This window comes from Rosa rugosa, chromosome 7, assembly GCF_958449725.1.
Source record: "Rosa rugosa chromosome 7, drRosRugo1.1, whole genome shotgun sequence".
NCBI classification, from domain to species: domain Eukaryota; kingdom Viridiplantae; phylum Streptophyta; class Magnoliopsida; order Rosales; family Rosaceae; genus Rosa; species Rosa rugosa.
In genome coordinates this window covers 3,941,210-3,955,668 of record NC_084826.1, presented here as the reverse complement: position 1 = coordinate 3,955,668, position 14,459 = coordinate 3,941,210, and the positions used below count along the sequence as shown (strand labels likewise).

Below are 14,459 nucleotides of genomic sequence, written 5' to 3'. Positions count from 1 at the left end.
ACCATGTTGAAAATCATGGTGTGATGAAGAAGATACCAGAAAGCATGAAAGATTGGCTATGGAGTTGTGTATCAAAACCCTAAGATTTGTGAGAGCGAAGAAGACGATGAACAAAGAGAGAAAGAGAGCTGAACAGAATTGGAATTTTCTGTGTGTTTGTTACAATGCTTAAATGGCTAACCACTTATCTGGTAACACTTATCCTATTTATAGTTTTATACTGACTTAGAACTATTGACTATGACCATCAGCATTTGACTTGTACTCTCTTAACATAACCAAACACAACAACATATGCTAAAAGCAAGCTCAAAAACAACAACTGTCATAAACTCAAATGCAAAATGAATCCATACTGTAACAAGAATAATCAAACACAACAAAATTGTTTAAATTATCTATGACTCTGTCTTCGTGAGCAATTAGTGCGGTGCTGTACTCTAGCCAAACCAGTAGACAGAAATAGAGACGAATTCTAATAATTTTATACATCACTGACATTCATCGCCAATCTAGCTTTCACAAATTCTTGATGGCCTCCGCGTCCTCATCATCATCTGAGTAATCATACCAATCATCTTGCAAATCTTCAAACTCACCTCCGGGTTCAAGAGCCTCCCGTGTGAACCATGAAATAGCATGAGGAATGATTTTGTCGCGGATTATTTTACTACATAACACCAACAACATGTCATTGGAAAAGTTACTAGGAATGTCACATAGCTTCGTAAGCATCATTATCAAATAAGAGCACCGACAAAATCTTAATAACGTACATGTAATTAGAATGAATTAACTTGTAGATATTTACAAATTTCATAAGTTACCGACTGCTCAGACTTTACCGAGGTGCAATGACAGAATGCCTCACAAAAATTCCTTGGCTATACGTTAAAGTATTTTTTGTAAACTCTCATAACTCGGAATTAAGCTTGAAAAATAGTACGTACCCGATGTAAAAATCATAATTCAGTTTACTTTTGACTTCTTCATTCTGCGATCATATACATCAATGAGCTAGATTTAAGAAAATTGTATATCATTAATTAGTTCATTTAATTAACAGATCGACTATGATACTATGAACAAATCCAAACTTACTAGATATCCATCATTATAATCAATATGTTTCTCGTGAAGACAGAGTTGAGGAGGGTTGAAGAAGTTAAAGAAGCTTTCACAGGATTTGGTCATGCGCTTGGAATTCTTCGACATTCCCTCTAAAAACTTATGTGTCAAGTCTTTACCATGATGCCATTTGATGACACACCTACAAGGTAACCCCAACTTCAGAAGAAATGTGAAGGAGAGACATCATCAATATAACAGCAGAAAATAGAACTACCCAGTTGTTTTCTCCATCAGAGGCCGCTTATATGATTTGGTCAGGACTTCATTTTCAAAATAAGGATTAGGCTGTTGAAAGACAAACTCCAGCCTGAAACTTCCCCCATATATCCTATACCACTTGATATCTTTCAGATACTTGAGCGCCTCTTCATCGTGCTCTGTGATCTATATGCATTCACTACTAGCAAAATCAGCAACCCACACTGATTTTAAACACACTGACTTTCACACTGATTTTTAATCAGTGGGTTTTAACTTATAGAAACAGATATCCGTGTGAACTAATTATATGGGTCCCATGGAAGCAAATGTTTACACTTTTTCTCACTGAAATCAGTGTGACTTTATTTTGTCACAGTTGTCTATACGCACTAAGTATTTGATTAGTACTGATATTTGTGTGAGTTATTTACACACAGATGTCTGTATGCACTAATTATTTAATTTGTACTGATATTTGTGTGAGTTATAATCTGCAAACTAATTTTCATTCATACACACATATCAGTCAAAAATAATAAAATTATAATCTGCAAACTAATTTTCATTCATACATACATCTGTTACAATGAGTTTTCACACTGTTGTCTGTGTGAAAATCGAAAAGGCACTGATAACTGTATGAAGTTTTACACAGTTATCCGTAGAAATTACTACTATCTCACGGACATCCGTCTAAATATTGGATTGATATAGGAACATGACATGTTTGCATCTCACACAGATATCAGTTTGTATTATTCTTGTTAAGACACACACAGATATCAATGTGAATTGAGGAATGTCAAAAAGGCACTGATATCTGTAGGAAATTTTACACGGTTATCTATAGCAATTGTTGGTTCCCACAAATATCTGTGTGAATCTTTAATTGACATATATGGAGATGACATGTATGCATTTCTCACAGCATTAATCTTGTTAATACACATAGATATCAGTGTGAATTGAGGAATGTCAAGGTTAATACACACAGATATCAGTGTGAATTGAGGAATGTCAAAAATGCACTGATATCTGTAGGAAATTTTACACGGTTATCTGTAGCAATTGTTGGTTCCCACAAATATCTGTGTGAATCTTTAATTGACATATATGGAGATGACATGTATGCATTTCTCACAGCATTAATCTTGTTAATACACACAGATATCAGTGTGAATTGAGGTTAATACACACAGATATCAGTGTGAATTGAGGAATGTCAAAGGGCACTGATATCTGTATGAAGATTTACACAGTTATCTGTAGCAACTGCTACTTTCCCACAGATAACCGTGCGAATCTTTGACTGACAGATGACGTGACATGTTTTCATCTCACACGGATATCAGTTTCTTTACTCTTGTTAATACACACAGATATCAGTGTGAATTGAGGATTAAAAACAATCAGGAACAGATTAAACCCTTTTGTGTCTCTTATCTTCTCTCGCTCATCATTCTGATCTTCTCTTCATTTTAATGGATGTTCTCCTTGTTCATTTTGATGGAAGCCCTCCCTCATCATAGCTCCTAGATAATTTTGAAGAGGTTTGGCTTTACTCTATCCACTTCATATTAGAAGAAATCTACCATTTTTGTCATATTTATGAGTTTTTATCTTTTTGGATAAAATAGATGTTCTACCTCTTCAATAAAAATTCCATTACATAAATTAGTTACTTATTAGTTTTATGTTGTAGAGGATGATGATATATTGCCTTTTCTATTTATAGAATGTTTTTGTTATAAATGCTGGATCAGATATGTATATTCATGTTATAACTGATGCTTGTTATAAATGTTTGATTGTTATAGAGTGTATTTCCAATATATTCAAGATACAGATTTTAGATTGATTTTGATTTTTTTTTCAAAGGTTAATATTTTATTGATGGTATATCTCTCTTTGAAAAATTGAATGCTATTTTAACATTCAATTTTTCAGAATATGCATTCATTAGAACCTTAGTACCCGTTTAAGAATTAGGTATTGGAATTTGATGCCTCCATGCCTAATTCTTGAATTGTCCCATTTTTGGACAGTTTAGTAATGTTATATTATGTATTGCTTATGATATCTATTTGTTGTTATATGTTTCTGAAACTTTTGTCGGCTCGAACCTATGATCCCATTTGTGCATATTAAGTTTGTGTACATGTGGGATCAGAGGCGGAGTGCTGCCGAATTTTTCAAAAACATGTAGCAATGAATAGGTGTCCATAAGGCAATACATAATATAACATTACTGAATGGGTTAGGATCTACACCTTAGGAATGAAGATATAAGGTGATAGTTGATTCATTCATAATGTGAGATTTTAATAATTTTCTTATCATGCAGTTGTTGATCACAGTTCATAGTTGACGAAGATGGACAAGAAATGGGTATTTCTTGATCGAAGAAGCGATGAATATATTTCAGGGCTACAGGCATTTATCAATCGTTCACTCGAAATTTCTCCTTTTGTAGATAAGATCAAATGCCCTTGTAAGGAATGTAAGAATCGGTATTATAAAACTGCAATGGTGGTAGCGGAACATATGCGTGATATCGGCATGTGGAATAGATATGTAAATATGCCTTGGCAGTCACATGGTGAGCAATTACCCCATTCATCTACTCCCGATATGGCCGGTCCCTCAGGCACACACCATCCTATGCCCGACCATGATATGCCCGATATGTTGGAGGATGCATTTGGGATTCATAGTGATAACAATATGCCGGAATCTTCGACACAACCAATTGATGATCATGACTCTGGTCCAACCCCGGATGCAAGAAAATTCTATGAGCTACTTAAAGATGCTGACACTGATTTGTTTCCCGGTGCACGAATTAAGAAGCTTGATTTTATTGTCAGGTTGTACAAGATTAAGTGTTTACACAACAATAGTGATGTATCTTTTTCTGAAACACTGGATCTATTGAAGGAATCATTTCCTGAGGGTGAAACTCTTCCCGATAGTTTCTATAAGACAAAGAAAATGATTAAGGACATTGGATTGTCATATGAGAAGATTGATGCATGCCCCAATGATTGTATGTTATATTGGAAAGAGCATAAAAATGATGAGTGTTGTAATGTTTGTGGAATTAGCCGATGGAAACAAAATAAGTTGGGCAATGATGCAATTGTGCGGGGAAAAAAAAAACCCGCCAAAATTCTACGTTATTTTCCATTGGGTCCTAGATTGCAACGTTTATACATGTCTCGTCATACTGCAGAGTCAATGGCATGGCATTCTGATAAAAGGCCTAAAGATGGGCAGCTCCGACATCCAGCTGATTCTCCAGCATGGGCGAAATTGGATGACAAATATCCAAATTTCGGACATGAGTATCGTAATGTTCGGTTGGGGTTGGCTAGTGATGGTTTCAACCCTTTTGGAATTATGAGCTCTTCTCACAGTACATGGCCTGTTGTGTTGTCTGTTTATAATTTACCTCCATGGTTGTGCATGAAGCAACCTTACCTGATCTTATCCTTGCTCATTCCGGGTCCAAAAGGACCGGGTAATAATATAGATGTGTACTTGCAACCATTAGTGGAAGAGTTAAAGATGTTATGGACAGAAGGGCTTCAAACATATGATGCATTTAATAAAGAGGTATTTACCATGCGAGCTGCTGTGCTTTGGACAATCAATGACTTTCCTGCTTATGCCATGTTATCAGGATATAGTACAAAAGGTAAAAAAGCTTGTCCGGTGTGTGCTGAAGATACAGAGTCCATTAGATTGCAAAATGGAAAAAAGGAATCATTTATGGGGCATCGTAGGTGGTTGCCTAATGATCATTACTATCGTGGATGGAGAAACAACTTCAATGGTTTTCCTGAACGAAGGACAAGACCAAAACCGAAGACAGGTTCTGAAATTCTACGGTCATTGCATGGTTTGAAAGTTCAATTTGGAAAAGGGAATAACAAGAAGAACAAGCCTCGCAAACGCAAACGAGCAACTCAAGATCCCCCTGAGCTGGATTATGGTAATTGGAGGAAGAAAAGTATATTTTTCGAATTGCCTTACTGGGAGCATTTGTTGTTACGTCATAATTTGGATGTCATGCACATTGAGAAAAATGTAACAGACAGTGTAGTTGGTACATTACTTGGGATAGAAGGGAAAAACAAAGACAGTGTGAATGCTCGAAAAGACATGGTTCTTCTCAATGTCAAGCATGGTCTTCATCCTACGGAAGGAAGCAATGGACTAAAATATCCTCCAGCTAGCTTTAATTTGTTAAATGGGGAGAAAACTACAATGTGTGAGGTACTTTCTGATGTTCAACCACCAGATGGGTGGTCATCTAATATTAAAAATTGTGTACGTGTCGAGGAAAGAAAACTTGTTGGTTTGAAGAGTCATGATTGTCATATATTGATGCAACACCTACTTCCAATTGCCATTCGGCGGCCCATTAGATCCAAGAAGTTGATTAAGGTGTTGCTAGAATTGAGTGGTTTCTTTAGACAATTGTGTACCAAAGTTGGTTCAGCAAAGCATTTTGAAAATTTGTCCAAGAAAATTACCTTAACCCTATGCGACTTGGAGAACATAATGCCGCCTGCATTCTTTGACATAATGGAGCATCTCCCCATTCATCTAGCTGATGAAGCTGCATTAGCAGGCCCTGTTCAGTATAGATGGATGTACCCGATTGAGAGGTATATTTTGATCACTTTATTTAATAGTTAAACATTTAAGTTTTTATTGTTTATATATATCCATTTTATTTATAAAATTTATACAGGTATCTACATACTCTTAAGGAGTACGTGCGCAACAAAAGTAATCCTGAAGGAAGCATTGCTGAGGGATACCTTATAGATGAATGCTTGTCATTTTGTTCCATGTATCTATCTGATAAAACTGAGTCAAAACGAACAAAATTAGGTCGCAATGCTGACGACCCAACAAACACCATAAGGCCCGGATTACCATTGTTTGTTAAAAAAGGACGTGCCTTAGAACGTCCACAGAAGGTAAAGTTGACCGATGAAGAGCGAAATCGTGCCCATACGCATGTGCTTATCAACTGTCCAGAAATCAGTCACCACCTCAAGTAAATTATGTAAACTATTGCTTTTATATACTATTGTCTTCAATTTATAAATTCATATAACTAATTTGATGTTTTACCTTATATGTTTCTATTAATAGACAACACGTGGAAATCGAGAAAAGAAAAAAGGGTAGACGTTCAGTACAAGATTCTGAGAAAATGGCGAATCTATCATTTCATGAGTATTTTAAAGATTTGGTAATTACTCATTATATACAATACTAGTTGATGCTTGAAAATCTCAAAAGTTGGGTGATTTTAACTAAATGTAGTTTTTATTATGTAGATAGAAGAAAAAATAAATCAAGGTGAGGATATCGACCCGGACATTCGTGCATTGGCTAACCGACCTAACAACGAAGTCAAACGGTTCAAGAAGTACATCATGAATGGATATCGATTTCACGTTAAGTCACTTGACACTGAATCAAATGCACAAAACAGTGGAGTTTTTGTGAATGCTTCAAGTAATTGCTATGCTACTGCCAATGATCGTCGACCAAGAGATGCCATGCTCGACTACTACGGTGTACTATCGGATATTATAGAACTTGACTATTACAATGATAGGAAAGTGCTGCTATTTGAAGCAGATTGGGCTGATGGAAGGGTTCCCAATCGCGGGGTTAAGAAGGACGAGTTTGGTTTCATCTTAGTAAACTTTAATCACTTGCTTCCACCACCAGATACGTTTATATTTGCAAGCCAAGCGCTACAAGTGTTCTATGTGAAAGATCCTGTTGAAACAGACTGGAAAGTTGTTGTGACAACAAAACCGAGGGATTTTTTTGATATGGGTATCAATCTTGATCCAGAGCCTTACGCGCCTCAGCTTATAACCCGTGCAAGCAATGACGAAGAAGATGTCACAATAGCACGGACAGATATGGCCAGTGTTAATCTGGACTAGGTCATCTTGAATTTAAGTTCGGACAGATTTTGAATTATGTGGAATCTTTACCTATAATGTGGATGGATAATTATGGTTGATTTGATTTCTATGGTAAAGATTGTATAACATTTCAAGTGCCATTAATGAGTTTAATCTTGTTTGATTTATACGCTAAGAGATAATTACCTATTTTTTTTCAATCAGAATTGATATGCTTTGTGGAAAGAATAATAGAGATAATTTGATCAATATGGTAAAAAAATTATAAATTTTAAAATCCACTAATAAGTGAATAATGTAATTAATCTCTTTTTTTTATTAGAAAATTAATTTTATTTGATCTTACCCTTTGTGGCAAAAAACTAATTTTTTTTATCAACAAAAAATAATTATCGTTTACTAAAATTCATACTCTTTTATCGTCAGTAAAAGTTTCAAAATCATTCATTTTTCCTTCCAAAGGAAAAAATAATTCATTGCATGTAACCAAAAAAAGAAGAAAAAAAATTCATTGCGAAAAAAAAATGAAATAAAAAAAGCGGGACTTGAAAAAACCAAATCTCAAAAGCGGGGTAGGGGACATTTAGTTCGCGCTCTATATTTGGGTGGTCACACTGATTTCTGTAGCCGTTTATTAAAAATTAATAATAATAATATTTAATAATTTCCCTAAATCTAGCCATTTAGGTTTCCTTGATCATAACTACTCACAGCCATTCCATTTTGCCGTTTCTTACAAACCCAAAACCCATTTTGCCGTTTCCTCCAAATTGATGTTTCCTCTTGCAAGGAAAGAGGTAATTCTCTCAATCTCCTTTCTCAATCTTGAAATCCTTTCATTTAATTGAAATTGATTGTCTCTCTATTGAATCTCTATTTTTCATTTGGTTACAGGACATACGATTTTGGGGGAATTGATTATCAGCGAAATTGATTCTGGAGTTGAAGGTTCACTTTCTCTACAATATGTAAGTCATTCAAGCTGAGTTAGTCTATTGTTTTTTGTGAGTGTTATGGTTATAGTGAATGCTCGAATCGTATTTGAGTTGCCTTAATTCTCTTCTATCGTTTTCTCTCTATCTAGATGAAAAAAAGGAATAGGCTTGGATATTAGTATTTGGGTTAGCTTTCGGAGTCATTTTCTGAAGCTTCGTGCTTAATTTTCTTGAGAATCATATTTGGCTTTTATGAAGTAAAAAAGGAATAGACAGGTAATATTTGTAAATTTGCTGTGGTATTCTGTGGTATTCTATTTGTTTGTGAAATGAGTGGTAGTATTATTGTTGTATCGTGTTATGTACATCAGTGGAAAGGCTAATTGAAGTTTAGTTTTTTCTCCACGCTATTTGTTAGATTCTGGTTTGATTGTTTGTCTTTGTTGTATCTGTCCTTGTTGTTTTGTAGTAATGTCAAATTATGACGGCAATGTGGACTTTAACTATGAGGACATTGACTTGGACAATGTAAACCAATCACAGCTTCCCAACAATGTGCCTTTTGATGATAGTGAAACACAAGATGTAGGAGGTCTGTATAATGCTCAAGTTGAAGTCAATGAAAATGTAGAAGTCAATGTAAGTTGTACAAAAAAGTCAAGAGGTCCAAATATTATTCATTGGGGAGAAGATGGAGTTAGAGAAAGAATTAAGTGGGACAAGTTTGGAGCGCCTTTGTGGCCAAGAAAGAAGTGTGCACAATTCTCAAATTTTATTGGGTCTTTAGCTGCTGATGGTGGGTTCTATCCTATCAATATTAGTGATTGGCGTCACTTGAAAAGTGAGAGTCATAAAAGGGCATGGGAACGGGTGAAGGTATGGATATGATTTACGTTATTTCACTGATTTTTTTACACGAAATGTGAATATCTCATGATCTGAAATTTTGAATCAAATGTAGGGCACTATTGATTGGGCAGATCCACATACGGCTTCTAGGAGATCTGCAATAAAAAGCTATGTTTTTAAGAGGCTTCAGGACCGTTGGAAGCATCACAAGTCACAATTGAAGCAGAAATATTGGCTACCGAATCAAGGGAAACCTGAACGATTTAATTGCAATCTTGAATTGGTGGATCAAATTCAGTGGAAGGAGTTTGTTCAATATTTGGATGAGGAAGATACTCAGGTAATGGAAATAATTGTCAAAGTAATGTAAGCTATAAATATGTGTTTTGAACTCAAATTCTAATTAACATATTACTTGTCATTTTTGACAGACGAAGGCTGCCATAAATGTTAGTAATCGTTCTCAAAGGATAATGCATCATAGCACAGGAACAAGGACTTTTCCGGCTGTTGTACATGAATGGGTAAGTGTTGATAAAAGTGCATTTCAAATAGGAAGCATATTAGTTAAAGGATTTAATAGTTATAGTATTTTGCATGCATTCCTGACATAATTCTGTTTGTTCATTTCAGTTTTTCAGCCGTACCAACATTACATGGCAGAAAAATTTCAAATCAGACATTAATACTTGTTATCACCCATTAGCATGGGCATTAAGAGCAATATTTGATACTAGAGTTGCCAAAATGTTTGGTAGGGTGGATGCTTCTGCGATCTCTTGTGTATATATATCTGCTTCATCATGAACATGTGCTAACTTTCCAATATGTTCAATTTTCATTCATCTACACAAGTAATCTGCTAATTATAAACTTTTGGGGTTGAGTATCAATAAGAAAAATACGTAGACTTATAATGTTGGACAATCACAACTTCAATGCAATATATAATAGAATGAAATATAATAATTGCTGATATAATAACTCATTCTGATTTGCAGCAAGTTGAAAATGGAGTTGAGGAGCAACCTGATAGGTGGGAGATATTCAAGTTGACTCATTCTAAGAAAGGCTGTAAAGACCAATATGTTGATGATGCATCTACCAAGGCAGTGGTGAGTATTGATTTTTTCTTTTTAAGTTGTGGCTTCATTATTACTCAAGTTAGTACTCATATTGAAGAAACATCTCTGAAAATGCTTTTGATTTAGTGTTGATATGTTAAACAGATCTGGCTCATCTCTTGTATCAGTTTCTATTTTAGTATTGATATATGTTAAACAGATTGTAGATTAAGTCATATCCACAATGTATTGCTCAAGTAATTTGAGTTCAGTGACTTTTGGAACTTTGTAAAGGATCTTGATCAGAAAGCAAACAGAAGACAGATCTTAATCAATCAATCTGATTGTATCTGGTTGCAACTTCTATCAGTAGTTGTAAGTCAGATGGAAACTAAAGAACAAAAAGGTCTTAACATAACTGTAAAAGATTCTGTAATTAATTAATATGTCCCCAATAAATCAAGTATGATTTAGCAAATGAATTGCTATACTGAGCATGGTTTTCTATGCACTATAAAGAAATGTAGTGGGATCTCTCTCTCTCTCTCTCTCTGTTTGTGTATTATTCTTTTATTTTTTGTGCTTTTGGATGTCTCATGGTTGTTTCCAACTTTTGAGGCCTAAGTTTAAGTGATTGAAGCTTATTTGGTCTGAAGTTGCATGAGATTACTTGTCTATCTTAGTTTAAGTTATTAAACTTTTATTTTTTTATTTTTACTTGCTTATCCACATTATGCCCTCTCATATATTAGTCTGAAGTTCTGTTATGGTAAATATTAAATGTATAAGATAGATAACATTGTAAAGCAATCATATATTGCAGCAAATATCATTGCCATTTATTATACTGCAGTTTGTGATCAAGCTTGTTAAACTATTGTTGCTGCTTGTTATCATTGAATCAGTAGTTCATACTCTATATAACTTGATTGCAGATGGAATATGAACATGCCGAGGAGGAAAGAAAGAAGTTGAATATTGAAATAACTCCACAAGTTAGAGAAGATATATACGCGGAAGTTCTTGGGGTAGAAAAGCGCAATATAGTGAGGGGGCTTGGAGCAGGAGTCAAATGGCGGGATGTTCCTTACATTCATACTGAAAAGAGGGCAGTTTCAAAAACTGTGGAGGCTTTGCAAGCTAAATTCGAGGAACAACGGTTGGAGGCTGCAAGATTAAGAAGTGAAGCTGAAAGGGAGAAGGTTGAGGCTGCTAAGAGAGAGGAAAGGATCAGATCTGAACTTGCTGAACGGGAGAAGAAAATGGTTGAAGAGATGGAAAAATTTAAAAGAGATCAGATGAGAATAATGGAAGATAACTTGAAGATGGTGGAGCAAAGAGCAGTTCTAAGAATGGGTCAATGGATGAAAGAAGCTGGATTTTCAGGCATAGACACCGCATCACAAGCGTTTGTGGAGCAGATTACACAAGCTACTTCAACCCAGCCACAAAGTAATATTCCAGTCATTCCAACTCCATCTATGCAGCATGGATATCGCCCAGAAATGCCAAGAACTTTGACAAACTGACATGGTGAGTTATGGCAATGTAAATATCATGAGAGTAGCTTTTGTTTTTGTGATAAACTACTCTCAGCCTAATCTTAATGAAGTGGACATGGTAAATATAGGTGGGCTAGAATAGTGATGTTCTTGGACAAGGAATTTGTTGTTGAAGGGGAAAGTCATAGTGGTCTTCCACCTTCATCAACAATTACCTTGTTTTGATTTCCAAGAACTTTCAATGCATTAAGGAATGTGTTCTGGAAACTATATGAATTGTATTTTGTAATTATGTGAACAATTATGCTTTAGAAATGAGAAATTAATATCTATTTCGATTTAATGTGTTGGAATGAGGTCTTTTAGTATGCAATAAGTTACTGGTACAGGTTCTGGAAAAATCCTAGTGTATTTGAATTTTACTTTTTTACTGTGTAATAAATTACTGAAGGTGGAGAATGAAATTTTACTCTCTCTCACAGATTAATGTTTCTTACTTTGCCTCACTGATTTTAGTTTTGTAATAGTTCTCACAGATTTTTTGAAGTTAATTTTACATTCTAATTTTATTTATATATTCTGATAAACGAATGGGTCCCACAAAATAATTCACACTGATTTTTCTATCAGTGTGGAGAGACCAAAGGCCACCCCCCTCAAATGGGACAGAAATTAAATGTGTGAGTGTAGGGTGGCTATAGGGCTTCCCACACAGATATCAGTGGCTATTTGAGTTTATATTCACTGATTTGAATCAGTGTGTAAAGTCAGTTTTGCTAGTAGTGATTTGAGGAAATTTAACAGCTAACTTCATGTTTAATTTAACAAATAAATAGATTATCAATCTCTTTCTCACCTCCTGAGCAAGTAATTTATGATTCTTCATTGCAGTAAGCCAAAATTGAGGGATTCCTTTCTCTACAATACAAGAGATAATTCATCACACTATGTCATGCATGCATTTTGAAAATGTGAATTTCATATAATATAGGCACCTTTGGTGGCTTCATCTCCTTTGTCCCTTGCAACTTCATCTTTCTCTCCAACTTTAGTTATACCATTAACAATCTCATATCTCTACAATGGACAGTTACATGATTCATTGAGGAATTCATCATGCATATCAACAGCATATTAAAGCAGATTCAAAAACACCAAGTTGAGTTCCAATGAAATCATGATATAGAAGGACTTGAGATCAATGTAATAAGAACAAATTGCCTACTGAGGTCATGCATACCTTTTCGTATATAGTTTTGTAAAGGTTCAGGTATGCTGCTTCCACTTGTGCTCCAACCTCGAGATACCGTAATCTCAGCAGACGATGCTTGTATACAGTGTAGTTACCATGTCTAAAGAACCGCAGCTCCTAAAAATGGTAAATAAACATTTTCAATGAATAGAACCCTGCTGGTAAAACAAAAATTGTCCGTTTGGCTTATTTGTTTTTCTAAAAATTAATTTTAATAAATTTGAGGCTTGCACACACTTAATGTACTACTTGAAAGAAAAGATGTAAAAGAATGTGACACTGCTAATTCATCTGCGCTGATACAACATATATTCTAATATCATAAAAAAAATGACTACAGTACTTAGGTATAAATATATATACCTGTAACAAATCCTTCGCCAAATCCTTATTCTCAATGATTTTGTCTCGAATTGTTGAACTATACAGGAAACATGTCGATCCTTGTCAATGGAATAACAGTAGCTGGAGGTGACTACAGTCTAAGACATTGATTTGGTAAAATTTAAACGAGTTGTACCCTTCATATTTATGCAGTATATATGTACTTACAATACTGTAAAACTAGAGTGGAATCTGCATATGTATGTACGTTTCTTACAGTTCCAGCTCTTCACTTTAGTTTACAACAGTAGAAATATTTTACTCCTATAGTACTTTGTCAAAATGTACTTTTCACCTAACTGTAATTAAGCTACAGTGGATGCATCACTAACCCGTAGTTAAAGTAGTCATTACATACCCAATGCAATAATCATGATGCATTAGTGTTTGGACATCTTCAGCCTGTCAACATATACGTAAAAGAGATTAAGAAAACTTGCTCATATATATTCATCATCGACCAAATTCAATAGCCTTGTAACATGAACGAAACCAAAACTTACAGTACTGTTGGCAACAGGGGTCTTAAAAAAGTTGAAGAAGCTGTCACCATTTTCTGTGTCGGTCAGGCTTTTACCAAGATACCACTCAATTTCCATCCTGCAAAGTAGTTCAGCATAAGAATAACAGGAGAGACGAGTAAAACACTGTTGGGCACAGAGATTAGAATTACCCAATTGCATTCGTCACTTCATGCTTGTTACCACGAATTATCATAAATGTTTTCGTGAGCACGGAATCTTTAAAGTAAGGATTGGAATCAAAGAAGAATTCAAGCTTGAATCCAGTAGGAGTCTCTGTACAAAGGATGTTCCTTAGATGTTGGAAAGCCCCTTCATCCAGTTTTGTAATCTGTTTCCGGTAAACAATTTAGCATAATTCCACAATTAAGAAGAAAAAATAAGTACATTCAAAACGCTTATCAAATTCCAACCTTCCGAGCAAGCACTTCAATGTTCTTCATTTTAGAAAGCCAAAATTGGGCCACTCCTTCCCCTGCATTACGTTACAAGATATGATCCAACTTCATGCTCACGTGACAGTTGCATCGAAATATATAAGAGCCAAAGTTTACCTCCTTGACCTTAACATTTAAAACATTTGTGCCTTGCACGTGTGCCCTTTAGATATACAATCACCATTTTGCCGTTAATTGCTGATGTAGCCCCACGAATTAA

The 14,459-nt window shown here is 35.0% G+C and overlaps 2 protein-coding genes and 1 long non-coding RNA gene across 4 annotated transcripts; 1 reads left to right on the top strand and 2 right to left on the bottom strand.

Annotated features, from left to right (window-relative positions):
- Positions 1 to 519: 519 nt before the first annotated feature.
- Positions 520 to 13,333, bottom strand: LOC133722676 (nucleosome assembly protein 1;2-like). The gene is made up of 8 exons (XM_062149548.1): positions 13,325 to 13,333; positions 12,886 to 13,014; positions 12,641 to 12,722; positions 12,502 to 12,563; positions 1,346 to 1,515; positions 1,102 to 1,270; positions 951 to 994; positions 520 to 670 (listed from the first exon to the last, which is right to left on the bottom strand). The coding sequence occupies exons 1-8, from the start codon at positions 13,331 to 13,333 to the stop codon at positions 520 to 522; spliced, it is 816 nt and encodes a 271-aa protein (XP_062005532.1).
- Positions 7,977 to 11,912, top strand: LOC133722044 (uncharacterized). 2 transcript variants are annotated; one of them, XM_062148853.1, is made up of 8 exons: positions 7,977 to 8,092; positions 8,190 to 8,263; positions 8,380 to 8,506; positions 8,700 to 9,106; positions 9,192 to 9,419; positions 9,511 to 9,603; positions 10,081 to 10,194; positions 11,079 to 11,912. In XM_062148853.1, the coding sequence occupies exons 4-8, from the start codon at positions 8,702 to 8,704 to the stop codon at positions 11,670 to 11,672; spliced, it is 1,434 nt and encodes a 477-aa protein (XP_062004837.1). In that variant the 5' UTR covers positions 7,977 to 8,092; positions 8,190 to 8,263; positions 8,380 to 8,506; positions 8,700 to 8,701; the 3' UTR covers positions 11,673 to 11,912. The 2 variants fall into 2 exon arrangements, with proteins under 2 accessions (XP_062004837.1, XP_062004836.1); XM_062148852.1 differs by lacking the exon at positions 8,380 to 8,506.
- A 306-nt stretch (positions 13,334 to 13,639) lies between the features above and the next one.
- Positions 13,640 to 14,110, bottom strand: LOC133721205 (uncharacterized). The gene is made up of 3 exons (XR_009852104.1): positions 13,955 to 14,110; positions 13,785 to 13,881; positions 13,640 to 13,683 (listed from the first exon to the last, which is right to left on the bottom strand). It is a non-coding gene; the product is annotated as an uncharacterized LOC133721205 (long non-coding RNA).
- Between the last annotated feature and the right edge of the window lie 349 nt (positions 14,111 to 14,459).

What these genes read in the sequence shown, in the direction of transcription:
- LOC133722044 (XM_062148852.1), top strand. Translation starts at nt 8,702, where the DNA reads ATGTCAAATTATGACGGCAATGTGGACTTTAACTATGAGGACATTGAC. An exon ending in GGGCATGGGAACGGGTGAAG is followed by an intron (nt 9,107 to 9,191) that starts GTATGGATATGA and finishes AATCAAATGTAG; the next exon opens with GGCACTATTGATTGGGCAGA. An exon ending in TGGATGAGGAAGATACTCAG is followed by an intron (nt 9,420 to 9,510) that starts GTAATGGAAATA and finishes CATTTTTGACAG; the next exon opens with ACGAAGGCTGCCATAAATGT.
- LOC133722676 (XM_062149548.1), bottom strand. An exon ending in AGGAGATGAAGCCACCAAAG is followed by an intron (nt 12,564 to 12,640) that starts GTGCCTATATTA and finishes CTTGTATTGTAG; the next exon opens with AGAAAGGAATCCCTCAATTT. An exon ending in AATTATGATTTTTACATCGG is followed by an intron (nt 671 to 950) that starts GTACGTACTATT and finishes GGTGTTATGTAG; the next exon opens with TAAAATAATCCGCGACAAAA.